Below are 20999 nucleotides of genomic sequence, written 5' to 3' on the forward strand. Positions count from 1 at the left end.
ATCATTCAACAAAATAATGATAATTTCTATCAGCCTAACTGAGGTATAGATAACATCTCACATTCAAGTGTTCAAGCTTGTAAACAAGGCCGTAAGGGATTTCTCTTAATGCGTCTCCGTGCAGCCAATGGCAATGTCCGCTTTAGGTAGAATGCCGAGAGCCGCTTGTGGATTTGAGAGCTCTAATGCGGTTGTTGGCTAGAGCAGATCTGACAGAATCTAGCCCTAAGAAAATAATTTTGGGCCCTTGTGTTGATTTGGTGTTTGGTTTGGAGAGGAATAGTTTAATGGGGCTGTGTACAGGGTGGGGGCTGGATTCAATCTGTGTCATGGAACATTGTCTTTGAATTTCAAGCTGTAACGTGGAATTCCCCCGATGCTTCTGCGATACGGATTGAATCCAGCTCCTGGGTGTGTTGTGTGGCAGTAATATTGTGAAGGAATAGTCATGGAGGAAATGTGATTTTTTTCAGGTGGAAGCGGGCAGGGCCATTTGCAGGGCCATTTGCAGGGCAAACACGGACATTGACGGCATGTGCGGCACAATCTGCTCAGACCTGGATGTGTATTGTGTCGGTGGGGATCGCTGCTGCTTCATGACTAGTTTGAATCATGCTGGCATGTTGTTTTCAGGCTTGCCATGTTCGGCACTGGTGTTTGATTTATTGATTTTATGTTCGTCACTGTCAAAATGATTTATTAAATAAATAAGAAAATAGACATTGATGACAGGCACATGGGCTAGTGGGGACCATAAACAAACACAATGTTAACAAAATAACTTCTGACTCAATGTTTACCTCTTGGATATTTATTAAGTATTCTTTGAACGTGTCTCTACTGAAGATTGATGGTATTGTACAGTATATTCCACTCATTTGGGTTTGAACAACAAAAGGAAACAATGGGGATTCAATAGAAACACCCATTAAAAAACAATTAATGTCGAAACAAAGTCATACAAACAAAATAAAAACACTTTCCATTGACGTTGAAGTTGAAGAGAAGGAAGGAAATCCACAACTCTCATGTAAATATCGGAACAAGCCCCAGATTTAGTTGGCAAGTTGAGACACCGGAGACATTGGAAAGCAAATTGTAGCCATTGATTAAATTCTAAATGCATCAGCCACTGGGCGCTGCGATAACTGGGAGGGATCAAACAAGACAAGCTGGAATGTCTGGAAACACTCCCCACAACGAGAGGGAAACACCCTTAATAACAGACATACTAGGGGAAAGAATCTTTAGATTTATGATGCCACAGTTGAAAAGAATGCAGAATCTGACGATCAATCTTCACAATACATTTGGCTACATGTTCCGCCTGAGGGTGATAGAACCCTGGTTCCAGTTTCTTAATTGCTTTACGAGGAAACCTACTTATCAAGCAGCGTTTTATTGTTCAAATGGGTATATTGCAGCGTACACGACATGAGAGACATGAGAGGACTACTAAGGGTTTGGACTGCTACAGCAACTGGAAAATATAGAGCCTAGTAGTATTACAGTATCATTAAAAAACGAAAATAGCAAAATCATAGGAAAGATCAAGATTTATCCAGAACTTAACCATCATTTATGGACACATCAATCAATTAATAAGTTACATATAATCATTTCAAAGAGATCAGTGACCCCTTGATCCTTGAACCCTGACCCCTCCCTCTAGCCTTCCCTCTTCCCCTTAACTCCCCCTCAGTTGAGTCCATAACGGTGTGGTTTGATTGACATGCAAGACCAAACCCCCAACTGGTGCAGTCCCGGCCTATGGGAGACAGAGCTGCCCGGCTCTGTCCTGCCCACTCTAGGACTTTACTTCCTGCTTCTTCTTGCTCTGGAACTTCCGGAACTGTGATTGGATGGCCACAGCAGCCTTCTCCGTCTCCGGAGCCTTCATGTCGATGTCCGCAAAGTCCTCCTCAGGAGCAGCCTTAGAGTCATCTGTAGTGAGGCAATAAAGACAGTGAGAGACTGGTAGAGAGAGTGAGACAGCATAGAAAAACTGGGGAATCTTACTGTATGTGACTCTACCACAGTTGGGGTCACTCTATTTCATCCCTCCATCATGAATGGAAAAGGTCACCTAAAAAATTGACCGTTTTCAATTCATGAATTGACTGAAAAACCTTTGTTAATAGGTATAGAATGTTCCAAAGTTCATAGAAATGTGTTTAATTTGAATTCAATTCAATAGATTATGTTTCAAGAAGCAGCCGTTTTGAGCGTATACAGAGGGTAGGCGGCTTTACAACTTCAAAGACTTTAAATCAGGGGATAAAATGTGAAATATGAAGCAAGGCAAGCCTTTCTAATCTCCCATACATATACATGCTGTCATGTCCTCTCTTCATCCAGGAGGATTTCATTTTCTAACTCCCCTTTCATTACTCATACATTCCCCCCTTTAATCTAGAAGACAAAAGACATGTACATTAATACATCAGAATATATTTATGTTATATTTACTTACAAATGTAAGGTTAAACGTTTCCTAATACATAAATAATCACAGCCAAAATGCCAGCAAAGACTAAATGAGTTCAGATCAGTGCCCATGCTAGATACCAAAGAGGGAACATTCTGTGAATATTAAGCCTTGGTTGATTAAATATGAGGAGTGAACATACAGAATTGGATGCGTGAAGTGACTGTGAATGACCAAAAAAGCAATACTGGGTGCAATTTCTGTGATGCAGGTTCAATTACTAGGTCTCATCCCAACAGCATTGGGATGCGATAGTATACGTCAGTCTCCATCCACATGCATCTAATATGTGGATTGAATACTGAAAGATCCATTCCTTTACAAGATGTCACAAATGCCATATGCATTTTACATTGTACATAGTTGTGAATGCACACTCTTAGAAAGAAAAGGTGCTATCTAGAACCTAAAAGGGTTCTTTGGCTGTCCCCATTGGAGAACCCTTTGAAGTACCATTTTTGGTTCCAGGTAGAACCTTTTGGGGTTCCATGTGGAACCCTTTCCACAGAGGATTTTACCTGGAACCAAAAAGGGTACCCCTATGGGGACAACCGAAGAACCCTTTCGGAACCCTTTCTTCTAAGAGTGTAATAACATATAAAATGTGCACACATACAGCAAAATGAACAACATACGTTTAGGTTTAGATGGATTTTCTTCACGACTGTGGCATCCTTTGAAGACAAAATGTTTTCAATGGAGAGGAATGTACATTTCATGATTGCAGAGCCCATACAATTACTCTCCATGCTATATTTCCTTGTGTAATGGAACAGTGTGGGGACATCCCATTTCCCTGTGGGCCTAACCCATCTAAATTGATTGAAGTCAGTGGCTATTGCCAGTGTGGGTGCGTTGTTTTTTAAATATAGTTTCTGGAGGAAAGGGATGTTTCTCATGTACATATCTTGTGTTCTTCGTTAACAGACTGAGTGCCCCCCCCCCTCCTCTGATACATATTGCACACTTCACAACAAGGTCACAGTCCTCCTAAACCATGAATTGAGACTTGAGGAGGTGCATGTGTGAATATCTAAATTCTCCCAAATTGATGATGTCTTCATTTCTGGGGGAGATGGTAAAAGGTCATGTTGGAGCTGATGTATGCTGCTCAGGGACACTGGGACAATGATTGATGAAGGTATAGTCTCAGAACATCTAGGTGAGAGCACTCAGTAGCATATGGAGGTGTATTACAATAGCTGGAATCCAAACTACATGTAATCCCCACTACCAAGTATATAGTTCACCAAATTTGTCTAGAATAAAACATAGTCAACATAATACTGAATAGAGTCAGTCTTAAAAACTATAGGACTGAATGTGAGATTGTGGTAATAGATCATTCACTCATGTTACTAGAGCAGGCATGGGATGCCATTGTCAGTCTTTACATTATTATAGGTTCCTATGGTACATGTATTCTATCAACTTAAACTTAGGCAATAAAACCAATCAAATTCAATTGACAGGAGTATGGTATTTGTGTGGCTTTTACCTTTGTATTAAACTGTATAACAATGCAACTCATCGTCCAACCAGTTGAGACTAAAATCCATATGAACACCAGGTCTTACTCTTTATACCGTCATCAGTGGCTCCAGAAGGGTGGAGAGGAGGCTCACGGCCACCCTGTTATGTTGAAGGAAGGATCAATTTCATGTGCAGAATGGCCAAATGAACCCTTTTAAAAGTGATTGGCTGTCATTAACCTGCCGGCTTCATTGTGTCTTAGGATGAGATTCCAGGGATGGGGGGAAGGACATAGTATATGTTACATCAGTTGATTATATTGTGTATTGTTTAAAAACTTATTGGCTCAATTATTGGCTCTGTCGAATTATATAGACTACAGGAAGTAGGAGGTTTTACCTTCTAGTGTACAATATGACTATCAAATACCAAAGTCAGGGAATAATCTTGGGGAATAATCAATTATTTGATCAAGAATCTATTTGAAGTAGGACTTTTAATTAAATTTATCCTGTAGTCACATTCACTTTACCTGAATGACTGAATTCTACACTTAATGTTATTCATAGATATCAAAGGATCCTCCAAAGTATTGCAAGCCTAAGTTTGACGTCTCTAACTCTGAGGATTTGAATGTCATTATCATGACAACAATACCATGCCCCAGCTTGGAAAGTAGGTCTTTCTGTGAATTTCAGGCATGAATGTACCCAAGGTAGATTTCCTTTATTTCTATAATGGCATATTTTATTTCATAAAAAAACACAGAGACTGTGGACTCTCACTCAATGTGTTCTATGACTCTCACTCAATGTTTTCTATGACTCTCACTCAATGTGTTCTATGACTCTCACTCAATGTGTTCTATGACTCTCACTCAATGTGTTCTATGACTCTCACTCAATGTGTTCTATGACTCTCACTCAATGTGTTCTTTGACTCTCACTCAATGTGTTCTATGACTCTCACTCAATGTGTTCTATGACTCTCACTCAATGTGTTCTATGACTCTCACTCAATGTGTTCTTTGACTCTCACTCAATGTGTTCTATGACTCTCACTCAATGTGTTCTATGACTCTCACTCAATGTGTTCTTTGACTCTCACTCAATGTGTTCTATGACTCTCACTCAATGTGTTCTTTGACTCTCACTCAATGTGTTCTATGACTCTCACTCAATGTGTTCTATGACTCTCACTCAATGTGTTCTATGACTCTCACTCAATGTGTTCTATGACTCTCACTCAATGTGTTCTATGACTCTCACTCAATGTGTTCTTTGACTCTCAAGCAATGTGGTCACATGAACCAACATGGATGGCGTTTTCGGAATTTGACAAGATGATTTTTAAAAGCAGGATATTAGTTAGTTACAGCAGGCCTATGTGATGCATGTTGTGTATTTTGTCATATTTCTCCTGTATAAATCCTGTACACACCTTGTCCAGCAGGTTTGCTGTTTCCACTCATGGCTCCAGATCCTTGTCTCTGCAAAGGAAGAGATAGCGAGGGATCAATATTCCAATATTCAATACTTTACATATGGGGAATAACTTAGAGGTAATTGTGGGCAATTGTGTACATCCATGCGTACATGTGTGAGCTTCTGCTGAGACTTCTGCTCCGTGGAGGAAGCACACACTCCCCATCCTGCACATCACATCCCTACCTGAGTTATCAATACAGTGCTTTCAATGAATTGAAACACAGCAGATGAGCTTTGATGCCAGGTAGGCGGCTGAGGAGGGAAATCACAACAACAAAAAATGGTAGTGTCCTCAGTATCATCAGTTCTCCTATAGAAGGGGAAGGAAGGGGAACTAATTTCAAAGCTTTGCCATCTGTCTCACTGTTAGTGTGGAAAAACTCCCAAGGATTCACTGAGGTGATGGGATGGCATCCTTGTTAGGTCACATCTGTCTGTGTTATACTCTGTCACATGGGGTGAGGTTGATACTGGGGTTCACCAGAGGTTACTAACACCCTCCCTTACTCTCTCCATCTCATTTTCTCTCCCCCTCACTCCATCTCTACCTTTCTTTTCCTCTCCCCCACCTTCTTCTTCTCTCTTCCTCTCTCCCTGCACCTCTCAACAAACAATGCCTGAGCAGACAGGGGCCATGGCTCCGGACCCAGAGAGAAAGAGAAAGAAAGAGAGAGAGAGAAAGAGAAAGAAAGAAAGAAAGAGAGAGAGAGAGAGAGAGAGAGAGAGAGAGAGAGAGAGAGAGAGAGAGAGAGAGAGAGAGAGAGAGAGAGAGAGAGAGAGGAGGGATGGGAAGCTAATCCAAGTTCAAAGGAATATAACACTCCTCCATATCAGGCCACATTAGAACCATGAAATGAACTTCTACAGCCCAGACCAGCACTCCAGCGCAGTGCCACACAAGACACTACACATGGCAGTCTATCCTCTATGTAGGGAAACACTGTCAAAGAGTACCATAGGCAACACTTGGTAGGAACATAGGGATCCACTGAACAGGTATACAAACAACACAACAGACAAGACATCCTATAGGACAACACCTCCAAAGACTGCCATGCAAGATACTGTAATACAGGCAACTACAGTGAAACAACACACACACACACACACACACACACACACACACACACACACACACACACACACACACACACACACACACACACACACACACACACACACACACACACACACACACACACACACACACACACACACACACACACACACACACACACACACACACAAGCTCAAAAGTTGACATTATGAGTTGGTATTTCCCAACTGGAAAGGAGAGGATACCTTTATTGCTTTTCCACTGGTGCTGCTGTGATACAGTAGAGAAGCTCAGCACATAGAGTGGTTACAGAGGTCAATGAAGAAACAGTAATCGCTATCTAATCTGCTCTAATCTTTGTGTTGTTGATCGTTGTCATTAGGGACCCTGTAATTGTTTAATGTCTGTTTTCTCTTTAATGACACGCAGCAACGGCCAACAGATGTGAAAGGGAACAGCTGTGATGAAAACCATAAACATGAAGGATGGTTTCTCCTAGTCTTCATCAGTTTGAGGAAAATCCCTGATTTAGGGTCGCATCAGCTCTGTGAACGCACCCCCAGTCTCTACACACTCCTCCCTCTCTCACTTCTCTTCCTCCTCCTCCCTCTCCCCCACCCTGTGATCCTCCTCTCTGCCTGGCTATGGTTAGAGCTTACATAACCAGGCTGGTCATAACGTTCAGGAAGATTACTCTGAACACACTGGCACATTTTCCACATTACTCCTCTTTGCTCTTTTTTTCTCTCCAATGAGTCTTTTATCTCGCCCTCTTTGAGCTATATCTTTGTTTTACAGCGCCTAATAAAATGTGCCCCAAAAAAATTATACATTTGCATGAGGCTTTAGAAACCATGAGTGAATTCCAAATGAGACGCTTGTCACGGCTGCCTGATTCTCACGTTCCCTCTCTACTCTCACTTCTGCTTGGCTCCTTGATGCTTATCGTTCCCGCACTCGCTCATGCAAGTTTAGCAGCCATTGCCAAAGTCCTGCCAGCAACATCATCAACAAGCCATTCAAAACATTATGTATTCTATATTATACATAATTATGGGTCACATGCTCAGTGTGGTGTGGCGGCTTTCCACACTGAACATTTCATTAGGCGCAACAAAGTGTGGGCCGTTGTCTGTGCTGAGTGTCAGATGAAGTGATGAAGCTGTAACAGTCTGTTATTTAATAGGGTTACACATGGAGCACAGTCCCTATCTGAGCCACTTTACTAGAATACTGTAGAGGTTTGAGCGGGCACAACAATTAACATCCTCACACGCCCTCTGCCTATCTCTCTCTCTCTCAAGCATGCAGAGGAGTAACATTTGAGGATCTAGATTAGCATGACATACGTGGTCCGTTAGGCTCTTTTGCTGTTGTAACTCTGTGGGTTGGCATCATTAGTCCACCAATAGAGAAGCATGTGGATACAAACTGAACTTGCCGTGGAAGCAGAAAGCATCTTCCATAAAAGAGGAGATAAAGCAGTGGATCATGAATATTTGGTGAATGATGTCGATGCTTCAGGGTTTGGGGAGATGTGAACTGCCTTACTTGTCTTTTTGGGTGAAACTAATGCAAAAAAACATTTTTTGCATTTTATAGCCAAGATTAAAAAAATACCCACAAATACCCATAATTTGTGACTGGCAAGAGTCCCACCACAATACATGGAGACATTGACACGATCTGCACAAACAGAGTTATTAGCATTTTGTCTCATGAAAGAAGGCTTGAATTAATATGTGTCTGAATGAATGAATGAGGACACAATGTGCACTGCCAGTTTGGCATGGAGGAGAGACCAGTAGATTTGTCACGCACCTGCAACCCTGTCTCTGGAAGACCTCAGCATCCACACACACACGCACATACACACTCACACAAATGCTCTCTAACTCTCTTCCACTTCCTGAAAATCCCCATGTTTTTGAAAGAAAAACGTTTTTTTTTGTCTATTAAAATAACATCAAATTGCTCAGAAATAGTGTAATGTTGGAAATTACTTTTGTAGCTGGAAACAGCAGATTTTTTATTGAATATCTACAGTACATAGACGTACAGAGGACAATTATCAGCAACCATCACTCCTGTGTTCCAATGGCACATTGTGTTAGCTAATCCAAGATTATCATTTAAACGGCTAATCGATCATTAGAAAACCCTTTATGCAATTATGTTAGCACAGCTGAAAACTGTTGTATTTCAATTTATGCTCAGCCGTGCCTCGCAAGTGATACACCAACTGATCTATTTTGTTATCAAAGCTCGAATTTTGTAATATAATATGGTCTGAGAAGAACAATATTGGCAGGCCAGGCATGTGCTGTGATAATGTAATAGGCATACTGCACAAACCTCATTCCTACAGAACTGTTTTTATTAGGTTAAAAACATTTAAGCCATGTTTAAAAATAAATCTGAGTGGTAGATGCCGGCTTGCTTTTGACCGCGAAAGTGATCTCGACTCAGAAAAGGTTGGCGACCACTGGTATAGATAAAGGTATGGAGACAGGTTTAAGAAGGATTTTTAAGCCTTGATACAATTGAGAAATGGATTGTGTATGTGTGCCATTCAGAGGGTGAATGGGCAAGACAAAGGCTTTAAGTGCCTTTAGATGGGTTATGGTAGTATGTGCCAGGTGCACTGGTTTGTGTAAAGAACTGCAACACTACTGTGTTTTTCACACTCAAAAGTTTACCGTGTGTATCAAGAACGGCCCACCACCCAAAGGACATCCAGCCATCTTGACACAAAATGTGGGAATCATTGGAGTCAACATGGGCCAGCATCCCTGTGGAACGCTTTCGACACCCTATAGAGTCCATGCCCGGACAAATTGAGGCTGTTTTGAGGGCAAAAAGGGGGGGTGTTCGTAATGTTTGCTATACTCAGTGTAGAACGCAGTGTATGTTACTGATAGGAAAGAGTCTGCATATGAGAGGTAGATTGTAACCACAGATTTAGAGCTAAGTGTGTTTATATGAGTGTACCCTCCACTTCATTTCTGTTTGTGTAACTAATATCACAAACTAGAGATGTGGGTAATGTGTACTGTCTCCTGGCAGGCTTCAGTCCAGGAGGTCTGCACTACAATGTGTCCTGCTTCAGCTCAGCACAGTTCAGCCTGGTTGGGCCCATGGACAGCGCAGCTTACACAGCAGCCATGGAAAACACTACATTAGGTTGGCCACTGAGAGATGCCAAAACAGATGGCTCCCAATGTTGGAATACTTGTTTGGTGTGGCCCGCGAGTGAGAAAGAGTGTGTGTGTGTGTGTGTGTGTGTGTGTGTGTGTGTGTGTGTGTGTGTGTGTGTGTGTGTGTGTGTGTGTGTGTGTGTGTGTGTGTGTGTGTGTGTGTGTGTGTGTGTGTGTGTGTGTGTGTGTGTGTGTGTGTGTGTGTGTGTGTGTGTGTGTGTGTGTGTGTGTGTGTGTGTGTGTGTGTGTGGGTGAGTTTGTGTGTCCAACTCATGCCAGACCTAAATAAAACCTGAAACTCAGATGTGTGAGGGTATGTACAAATCTTTATATTTAGTTGCGTGTGAACGTGTGCGTGGGTATGTGTGTGCGCCAGTGTGTGTCTGTTACACGCTGGCATGCCTCGGTTCCATCACACCTCGTCCCAATACATCTGAGCCTCTACTCCTCTCCTTTCCTCCCCTATCTGCTCTCCTCTCCTCTGCTCTCCTCCTCTCCTCTACTGGGCTTAATTTCATTAACCCACAGTCCTATCATGAAGAATGACCTTGTCTCCACCTCATTTCATCTTTACTGATAGATGTGTTCCTGACACAAGAGAGCCTAGGACACACAAAGAGTAATGACCGGATGATCTTCCATCAGAGTAATGAATGAATGGTGCTGTGGTGAAAAACATAGGAACACAGCAATGAGAGACAGATTAACAAAGCTTTTACACAACCTAACCTTTGCACACTCAAATTTCAGAAATGTTGGTAAATGAGCTTTAATTGTTTAAAGAAATTATGAAAAAGATCGGTGCTTTTTCTAATCATGGCCTGGGGTTGTTCAACGACAGACATGTATTTATTTAAAAACTTGGTTTCATTTCAGAGAGACATTTAATCATGTTTTCTTTGCACACACAGAAAAATGTCACGCCTTGGTCATTGTATTTTGTGTTTTGTTATATGTTTGGGTAGGCCAGGGTGTGACATGGGTTTATATGTTGTTTTTCGTATAGGGGTTTGTAGTATTTGGGATCGCGGCTGATTAGGGGTGTTGTATAGGCTTGGCTGCCTGAGGCGATTCTCAATCAGAGTCAGGTGATCCTCGTTGTCTCTGATTGGGAACCGTATTTAGGGAGCCATAGTTTCGCTTTGTATTTCGTGGGTGATTGTTCCTGTCTCTGTGTTGTGGTCACCAGATAGGCTGTAATTAGTTTCACGTTCCGTACTGTTGTTCTTGTATTTAGTATCAGTCATTTCATGTACCGCGTTTTCTTTCATTAAAGATCATGAGTAACAAACACGCTGCATTTCGGTCCGACTCTCTTCCTTCAACAGACGAACGCCGTTACAAAAAAAAGGTTTTATTGTCACATACACTGGATATTCAGTGAAATATGTTATTTTACAGGGTCTAGTAGTACAGCACCTCTGGATGAAATTAGGGTTAAGTGACTTGCTCAAAAGCACATCAACATATTTTCTTCCACCTTGGGTATTCAAACCAGCAACCTTTTGGTTACTGTACCAACACTCTAACCGTGAGTCTACCTGCCACCCCCTGCTATAGCGCTTAGCAAAAAAGAACACACATTTTCATACACATCTAAAAGCTACGAATTCAAAATATGACAACAGTAATATTTTACACACACACGAAGGAACCCACATTTATTTGAAGAGTTTATTTCCAAAAAGCTATAATCACCAATTTTTCACACACACACTCAAAATGTTCCTTTTTCAGGACACTGTCTTTCAAAGATAACCCAAATAACTTCCCAGATCTTCATTGTAAAGAGTTTAAACACTGTTTCCCATGCTGAACCATAAACAAGTAGTGAACATGCACCTGTGGAACAGTCGTTAAGACACTAACAGCTTACAGACGGTAGGCAATTAAGGTCACAGTTATGAAACCTTAGGACACTAAAGAGGCTTTCTACTGACTCTGAAAAACACCAAAAGAAAGATGCCCAGGTTCCCTGCTCATCTGCGTGAATGTGCCTTAGGCATGCTGCAAGGAGGCATGAGGACTGCAGATGTGGCCAGGGCAATACAGTTCAATGTCCGTACTGTGAGACATCTAAAACAGCGCTACAGGGAGACAGGACGGACAGCTGATCGTCCTGGCAGTGGCAGACCACGTGTAACAACACCTGCACAGGATCGGTACATCCGAACAGTACACCTGAGGGACAGGTACATGATGGCAACAACAGCTGCCCGAGTTACACCAAGAATGCGCAATCCCTCCATCACTGCTCAGACTGTCTGCAACAGGCTGAGAGAGGCTGGACTGAGGGCTTGTAGGCCTGTTGTAAGGCAGGTCTTCACCAGACATCACCGGCAACGATGTCGCCTATGGGCACAAACCCACCGCTGCTGGACCAGACAGGACTGGCAAAAAGTGCCCTTCTCTGACGAGTCGCAGTTTTGTCTCAATAGGGGTGATGGTCGCATTTGATTTATCACCGAAGCCTATACTCTGGAGCGGGATCGATTTGGAGGTGGAGGGTCCGTCATGGTTTGGGGCGGTGTGTCACAGCATCATCGGACTGAGCTTGTTGTCATTGCAGGCAATCTCAACGCTGTGCGTTACAGGGAAGACATCCTCCTCCCTCATGTGGCACCCTTCCTGCAGGCTCATCCTGACTTGACCCTCCAGCATGACAATGCCACCAGCCATACTGCTCGGTCTGTGCGTGATTTCCTGCAGGACAGGAATGTCAGTGTTCTGCCATGGCCAGCGAAGAGCCCGGATCTCAATCCCATTAAGCACATTTGGGACCTTTTGGATCGGACAGTGAAGGCTAGGGCCATTCCCCCCAGAAATGTCCGGGAACTTGCAGGTGCCTTGGTGGAAGAGTGGGGTAACATCTCACAGCAAGAACTGGAAAATCTGCAGCTGGTGGCCACACCAGATACTGACTGTTACTTTTGATTTTGACCACCCTTTGTTTTTGGACACGTTATTCTATTTCTGTAAGTCAAATGTCTGTGGAACTTGTTCAGTTTATGTCTCAGTTGTTGAATCTTGTTATGTTCATACAACTATTTACACATGTTAAGTTTGCTGAAAATAAACACAGTTGACAGTGAGAGGACGTTTCTTTTATATATACACTTTTAGAACCACATATACCAAGCTCATGCTTATGCAACAGGCACCACTTTTTAGAGGCTAAAAGTTCACAAAAACTTCACATGTAGATACAGTAAAACATGTAAAACTGTACCTATTTATCTTTCTTTTAGCATTTATTTTAAGAGCTTATATCCAAAACGCTATATCTACCGATTTATCACACATATATCTGGGTCTGGGTGAGAGATTAAGAGATTGCGTTGGCCCCTGACCTCAGTGGCTGGGTCTGTCTGTGGTGAACGCCAGTGGTTGCTGGTCACTCTCCCCGACCATGTCGTGCCGACAGTCATTCAGGAGCATCATGGTGATACATTGAGACATCTGTCACAACATTATGTCAGACTCTCACTGAACACGCCAACTTGCCGTTCATCATTAAACACTGCACTCAGGCAAAGGCATAAAATACACAAACATTAACACAGGCACAAACTAAAACAGATTCTCATGTTGGTCCACCAAGCAGCACAGCACAGCCATTTCCAGAGATGCCACTGATTAGGAGTAGGATATTGGGGAAAGAGGAACAACAACAGCAGTCATGGTCCACTCAGTCTATTACATAGTGTTTCACTAAGACTCAGGCAGTAATATGTCCAGTTAAACTGTGAGTGGGCACAGTTACTGTAGGAACTGCAAAGATAACTGGATAAGAGCGTCTGCTAAATGACTTAAATGTAAATGTAAATGATAACGATTCCATGGTGTTCATTTAGTTCAGTTCAGTCAGTTCCCGGTTGAGACAGGCATCATGGGCACAGCTTGGACTGAGGCACTGAGGAGCTGCTTGTCACGCAATGCTCCCAGTCCCATATGTCAAAGCCGGAGAGGAAGCTTAACTAATGGGATGAGGGTGATGATGGTGATGATATTGATAATGATGATTATGTTACCAGCACATAAGGCTGGTTTTTCCTAGCATGGTTGGTTTTGTCATAAGTTATAGTGAGCACACAGCTCTGAGCTTAGGGAGGTGTTGGTAGATAACTCAGAGCTGTGATTCCTTCTTACACACACACACACACAAAAGACGTAAGCAAGCATAAGACCCTGCCATCCTCTGTCCCTTCCACAGGAGGTAAATTGCTGACGGGTGAGTCGGTGCATCCCCAGGGCATGCCCAGCCCAACCTGGTCCTATACTCGCATGCAGAGCTTGGCACGCACCACAGCGCAGTGCGTTTAACCAGGTGCCACCCAGAGGTCTGCACTCAGCACTCCACAGCCCTTCAGCTTGACTCTTCAACCTATCTGTCTACCTGGCAAAGCCACCCAAAGTCACGCCAAACTGCTTCCTCTCACTGTACACCTTAACCCCTTACTAGGGGTAGATGGGAGCCGGGTTACTGTATATGAGCCAAACCTCATTGCCTCAAGCTCACATTGATGGTCTGGATATATGGTATAGAGCTCCCTTTATGGCATAGCTAGTACGTAACCTTAACAACGATGTGTTGTTGTGAAGCTAAATATCATCAGTAGGCAGATAGAGACATTCTCTTCCTGCTGTTAGTTAATGTATTCATCTCATCTCTCATGACTAAATGGAGTCAAATTTCTGCTGTAGTTTAAACCTAGATCGGAGCATCACTTCCTGTTTGATGTTAAACATGTATGTTTAACCATTGATATAATTTATTTAATAAAGCACGCCCTCACAATGATGTGATGAAAGGGTGGTGTGGTAGTTTGGGGGTTGAATTAGTCAAATAAATAAATGTCTCCTCGCTGACGTTTCTGGGGCTATTTTGGGTGTTTCTGGCAGCTTGGTCTCTCCAGAGGTTCTCCACACTGCAGTCAGTGTCTATTAACTATTCAACAAGGAGGAGAGGAGACGCTAGGCAAACTAGGACACAGATGACAATGTCGACAACTCAGCCCCAACCAACAGTCCTCAGCAGCACTATCGTTGGTGGGTGTGCAGGGGATGGGACTCGGGAGCCGGAGTGACAGTGTGGAAGACTGGCTACCACGGCTCAGAGGGATAGGAGGGAGGTGGGAGCTGAAGAGAAGCAGGTTTCAGGTAGGATGGAGCCGGCTACTGAGACAGGCTGATTCAGACACTGGACTATGACAGCTATGGTTCATAGCCACCAGAACTGTTACCAAAAATGTGCACTCAAGCTTAGTGGTTTTTCAGCTGCAAAGCACCCATTGTGATTTGGTACCATACATGGACGCTGAAATTGTATCCACCTAAGCATTGGGCGCTCTCCTAAGCTTATCTATGTACAGGCCCTACTGTGATTTGTATTGTTGTCTGGTAAATTAAATGAGCACTGAAATTGGACAAGACAAGCAATAAGCCAGCTGATTGGAGTGAATGTGGACTATTCAAATGAACCATTTTCACCACTGACCAATGGAACCCTCACTGTATTAACCTAAGAATAACCCCTTCTTCACACATTACCAGGTGTCGAAACTCATTAGCATACCGGTACGCCAATGTTCCCTAATCAAAAAGACCTGACACAAGAAGAGTCTCCTTTAAATGAATGCTTTCAAGGCAGAGCTTTAAGCTGAGATGGTCTTTGTCATTATTCCAGGCTCTATGGGAGGAAAGGGATCTCCTCAGCTCAGCTGCCAACACATTAGATAACTCTGGCTTAACCATAATTCTGTTTTGTAGCCCGATATTCAGCTTAAAAGCTCCGGGCTTGGCAACGTTGGATGGAAATGTGAAAAATTCAATGCATGCACATACAGAAATGATTACTTAGCCTAATAATCGCTGGAATCCTGTCAAGTGTCCATCTACCTTGAAGGGTAGTGCTAGAATGCCTACTCGTTAAGCAGACGCACAGAAGCCAAGTTTAGAGGATAGAGGATGTCCATGTTGGAATGGGATGGTATAATGGTAAAGGTCTTCCTCTCATGCGTTAATGCTCTGGTGTTGGAGGGCACAGTTAAGGCGTTCAACTTTATATTTAAGTCATTCAGCACACATTCTTATCTAGAACAACTTAGAGAAGGGAGTGAATACATTTTCACACGGGTCACCCTTGAGAACCGAACTGGCGTTGCAAGTGCCATGCTCTACCAAGTGAGCCGCACAGGCTTGACTCATCCATCTATCCAGAATCTGAAGCTGACATCGTCATTATTAGATACAGACTAGGTCAGCGGTGCCCCTGAGAGAAGGAAAGTTAGGGGACGACCTTGGTGGTAGGAGTGACCGTGGGAGAGACTATTTTGAGATGGCCTCCTCTTCGTGACAGTGTTAAGTGACAGTTGTTGAACTTTAGTTCATTCTCTCCGGCATTTCATTTAGCTGTTTGTTAATATCAGCATAGAGTCAATAGTAGATTCTGCCTCTGCTCTTCACTTTAGACCTGGGAATGTTGCCTATGTTCATTCAGTCTGCACACTGACTGATGTAACAAAGGAGAGTGAAATTTTGCAATGACAATAACAAGGCTTCAGACTTTGGTATGAGCATCATAATTCCAGATACTGTCTGGGTATAATGTAAGTTCTTAATGTTTTTCTTTCCGTCCATACTTTCTGGAAAGTTCAGATTCTGTATTACTGTCTTTGTATAAAAGGTAATTATCATTCCATGTGTTGCCATGGTAAACATTGAAGGATGGAAAATCTTTATGTAGAGACAGACAATCCAGCAAGACATGAATCTCTAATTATAGAAGAAGAGGGACCTAGTGACATGTGAGTGCTGTGCTTCTAGTGGGTCACTCATTCCAAGTCGGGTACTTCCATTGACATCCAATCTGCCCTGGCTGCCAGCCCATGATGTGTTAACAGAACCTTCCTTCCCTCACTGACCTGTATGTGTTGTACGAACTACAGTACTCATTATCAGACAGACAGGAAATAGCAGTTTTTCTCCCTGCTGGGATAACCAGAGCAAAACTAATGATACAACAGCATGGTTTCCCCATAAAACATGAACACGCATTAGACAGACTCCAGGGCCCTCTCTCTCTCTCAGCACACATCCAACAAAGTGCACAACATCTTTCAGCAGCACATCTGTATATACAAGCGTCTCAGAGTAGGAGCGCTGATTTACAGTAGTATCAGTTTTGTCTTTTAGATTCGAATGAATGGACCTGATCCTGGATCAGCACTCCTACTCTGAGATGTTTAATGAATACAGGCCCAGACAACATGACGGCTGTTGACTACACTGTATTTCTATTAGGATGAGTAATCATAATGAGAAGTTGATCCATACAGTCAATCCTGTGCCTCAATCCTAGCTCGAGCACATGGCTATATGTAGCTGGTTATTATACAGTAAGTGTAATCCTTTGGCATCACATGGAATGTGTTACGAAAGCATCATAAAAACAATGGGGGGTATTAGATGTTTAGGCGTTGCTATAAATGCATCGTATTCATGTTACTTTATTGAGATTAATGCTGAATGAGACTAAAACAAATGTCCTGAGACTGACTGTTATGAGAAACTGGAGCTCAGATGCTAACCTCCCTTTATGACTCTCTGAGACATGCAAAACTGGGTTCAAATAGTTTGTTTTCTTTCAATACTTTAGCTGTGCTTGAATGAGTTTGCCAAATATATGGGTCTGGCACAATGGAACAAATGGAATAGTTCCAAAAGTGCATACTTTAGTCCCATCTGGCATACCTGGCAGGCTAAGTCTAACAATCAAAGTATTTGAAAGATCTTAAATACAATTTGAACCCAGGACTGCTTCCATGCTTAAATGTGTCTGCAGTGTAAAGCTTACTACAAGCTCTACGCAGATGCAAGATTCGGAGTGTTGCAATGTCATTTTTAATACCAAAAGGAGCATCTTCTTGTAAATGCTCCAGCATTCAAAACACATTTTTACTACCTGAAAATTGAGACATGCTGTATCATTCCTTCTGCAGCTGTGGGGGCAATGTTGTCGCTTGATTGATATAGCTGATCTAAAAACTATAAAGGCTATTCATCAAAGTAGAGTATTTTGCATTGATAACCAAATATAATCTCAGTGACTGTTCAAACTGTAAACCAAAACATCAAGAATCCACCCAAAAAGGTATTTTGTTTACTACAGGCTATTGTGAAATGGTAAAACCTGCTGTAGCCAGCTTGTTAGCCATGTGCTTTTTCTCCAGGATCAAAACATGATAATGTTCTATTTTTTATCTGATATGGGTCTGCTGCCTCAGTTTGTATGATGGCAATTTGCATATACTCCTGAATGTTATGAATAGTTATCAGATGAAATGCAATCAATTGCAAAGTCCCTCTTTGCCATTCAAACGAACTGAATCCCCCAAAAAACATTTCCACTGCATTTCAGCCCTGCCACAAAAGGACCAGCTGACATCATGTCAGTGATTCTCTCGTTAACACAGGCTGGAGATCACTCTGTCATGCTTACTGAGTTTGAATAACCGTCTGGAAGCTTTAAAAGGAGGGTAGTGCTTGGAATCATTGTTATTCCTCTGTCACCCATGGTTACCTGCAAGGAAACACGTGCCATCATCATTGCTTTGCACAAAAAGGGCTTCACAGGCAAGGATATTGCTGTCAGTAAGATTGCACCTAAATCAACCATTTATCAGATCATCAAGAACTTCAAGGAGAGCGGTTCAATTGTTGTGAAGAAGGCTTCGGGGCACCCAGGAAAGTCCAGCAAGCGCTAGGAAACTCCTAAAGTTGACTCAGATGCAGGATTGGGGCACCACCAGTACAGAGCTTGCTCAGGAATGGCAGCAGGCATGTGTGAGTGCATCTGCACGCACAGTGAGGTAAAGACTTTTGTCAAGAAGGGCAGCCACTTCTCTCCAGGAAAAACATCAGGGACAGACTGATATTCTGCAAAAGGTACAGGGATTGGACTGCTGAGTACTGGAGTAAAGTCATTTTCTCTCTCCTTTCCGATTGTTTGGGGCATCCGGAAAAAAGCCTGTCCGGAGAAGAGAAGTTGAGCGCTACCATCAGTCCTGTGTCATGCCAACAGTAAAGCATCCTGAGACCATTCATGTGTGGGGTTGGTTCTCAGCCAAGGGAGTGGGCTCGCTCACAATTTTACCTCAGCCATGAATAAAGAATGGTACCAAACATCCTCCGAGAGCAACTTCTCCCAACCATCCAGGAACAGTTTGGTGACAAACAATGCCTTTTCCAGCATGATGGAGCACCTTGCCATAAGAGAAAAGTGATAACTAAGTGGCTCGGGGAACAAAACATTGATATTTTGGGTCCATGGCCAGGAAACTCCCCAGACCTTAATCCTCAAGAGGCGGTTGGAGGCGGTTGGACAAACAAAAGCCCACAAATTCTGACAAACTCCAAGCATTGATTGTGCAAGAATGGGCTGCCATCAGTCAGGATGGTCTTGTAAAAGAAGGGTCAACATTGCAAATATTGACTCTTTGCATCAACTTCATGTAATTGTCAATAAAAGCTTTTGACACTTATGAAATGCTTGTAATTATACATCAGTATTCCATAGTAACATCTGACAAAAATATCTAAAGACACTGAAGCAGCAAACTTTGTGAAAATTAATATTTGTGTCATTCTCAAAACTTTTGGCCATGACTGTACACAAGCAGCATATCAAACTGGGATAATATTTTAAGTTACACTAGCAAGATTAAGTATATTTACCAGGGCATACACTAAATTACTAAAAGTATGTGGACACCTGCTTGGCAAACATCTCAATCCAAAATCACGGGCATTAATATGGAGTTGGTCCCCCCTTTCCTGCTATAAAAGCCTCAACTCTTCTGGGAAGGCATTCCACTAGATGCTGGAACATTGCTACTTCCATTGAGACACAAGAACATTAGTGAGGTCGGGCACTGATTTTGGGCAATAAGGCCTGGCTCGCAGTCGGTGTTCCAATTCATCGCAAAGTTGTTCAATGGGGTTGAGGTCAGGGCTCTGTGCAGGCCAGTCAAATTCTTCCACACCGATCTCGACAAACCATTTCTGTATGGACCTAGTTTTATGCACGGGGGCATTGTCATGCTTAAACAGGAAAGGGCATTCCCCAAACTGTTGCCATAAAGTTGGAAGCACATAATTGTCTAGAAAGTTATTGTATGTTGTAGCCTTAAGATTTCCCTTCACTGGAAGTAAGGAGCCATGAAAAACAGCCCCAGACCATAATTCCTCCTCCACCAGACTTTACAGTTGGCACTATGTATTCAGGCAGGTAGCATTCTCCTGACATCCGCCAAACTCATTTCGTCTGTCGTTTCCACTGCTCCAGAGTCCAATGGTGGTGAGTTTTACACAACTCCAGTCAACGCTTGGAATTGCGTGTGGTGATTTTAGGCTTGTGTGCAGCTGCTCGGCCATGGAAACCTATTTCATGAAGCTCCCGACGAACAGTTCTTGTGCTGGCGTTGCTTCCAGAGGCAATTTGGAACTCGGTAGCCACTTGTTGCTCCTAGACGTTTCCACTTCACAATAACAGCACTTGCAGGTGACCTGGGCAGCTCTAGCAGGGCAGACATTTGACAAACTGACTTGTTGGAAAGGTGGCACCCTATGACGGTGCCATGTTGAAAGTCACTGAACTCTTCAGTGAGGCCATTCTACTGCCAATGTTTGTCGATGGAGATTGAATGGCTGTGTGCTATTGCCACCTTGACAATGGGTGTTGGATCAGCGACGATATAATGTTACCAAAAGGTGTCCTCTACTCCAAAAATCCCACTCCACCCACCTGCGTGCATGCACATAGATCAACGAAGTGAAACTTGAAGTAACCTTTAATAATTGCTAGCAATTAAATCTGCCTCCTCTCCTTCTCCTGGTGTCTGTCCCCATCCCACACCTCTGATGTTAGCCCTATGTTGTGGACCAGGTTATGGGGAGTGCACAGCAGACAGGGATCAGACAATTTAGCTGGATTACAGATCATTTTAGCATAATCTCTGCTCATTGTGAGGAGCGATTAGGGTCAGAGTGTGGCATCGTGATTCACAATGAGCACTGAATAATTCTGAACCAGGACCATGTCTCACCAGCGTAATGTTGCATGTTTCGTACACCGTGGAGTATTACATAATGGACTGATCTGAGGACTGTGACCAATTTCAATTTCAGAGAAACATATGATTTTAAAAAATTATACCTATGCACTCTGTCAGATGCCAGTTAGTCATTCAAAAGAGATTATATCAATTAATATGACATTTCCACTAACAGATTAACTC

The 20999-nt window shown here is 42.8% G+C and overlaps 1 protein-coding gene across 2 annotated transcripts in view; it reads right to left on the minus strand.

Moving 5' to 3' along the window:
• Nucleotides 1-795: 795 nt before the first annotated feature.
• LOC123999980 (calmodulin regulator protein PCP4-like) overlaps nt 796-20999 on the minus strand; it is a 29129-nt gene continuing 8925 nt past the window's right edge. Inside the window, exons 2-4 of one of the 2 annotated variants that reach the window (XM_046306042.1) lie at nt 5402-5450; nt 3124-3162; nt 796-1944 (exon numbers count right to left, since the gene is read on the minus strand). In XM_046306042.1, coding sequence (XP_046161998.1) covers nt 1808-1944; nt 3124-3162; nt 5402-5450 — 225 coding nt within the window. In that variant the 3' untranslated portion in view covers nt 796-1807. The remainder of the gene's footprint in view (nt 1945-3123; nt 3163-5401; nt 5451-20999) is intronic. The other variant, XM_046306043.1, reaches the window with a different exon arrangement.

The sequence above is a fragment of the Oncorhynchus gorbuscha genome, linkage group LG16, assembly GCF_021184085.1.
Source record: "Oncorhynchus gorbuscha isolate QuinsamMale2020 ecotype Even-year linkage group LG16, OgorEven_v1.0, whole genome shotgun sequence".
Taxonomy (NCBI): domain Eukaryota; kingdom Metazoa; phylum Chordata; class Actinopteri; order Salmoniformes; family Salmonidae; genus Oncorhynchus; species Oncorhynchus gorbuscha.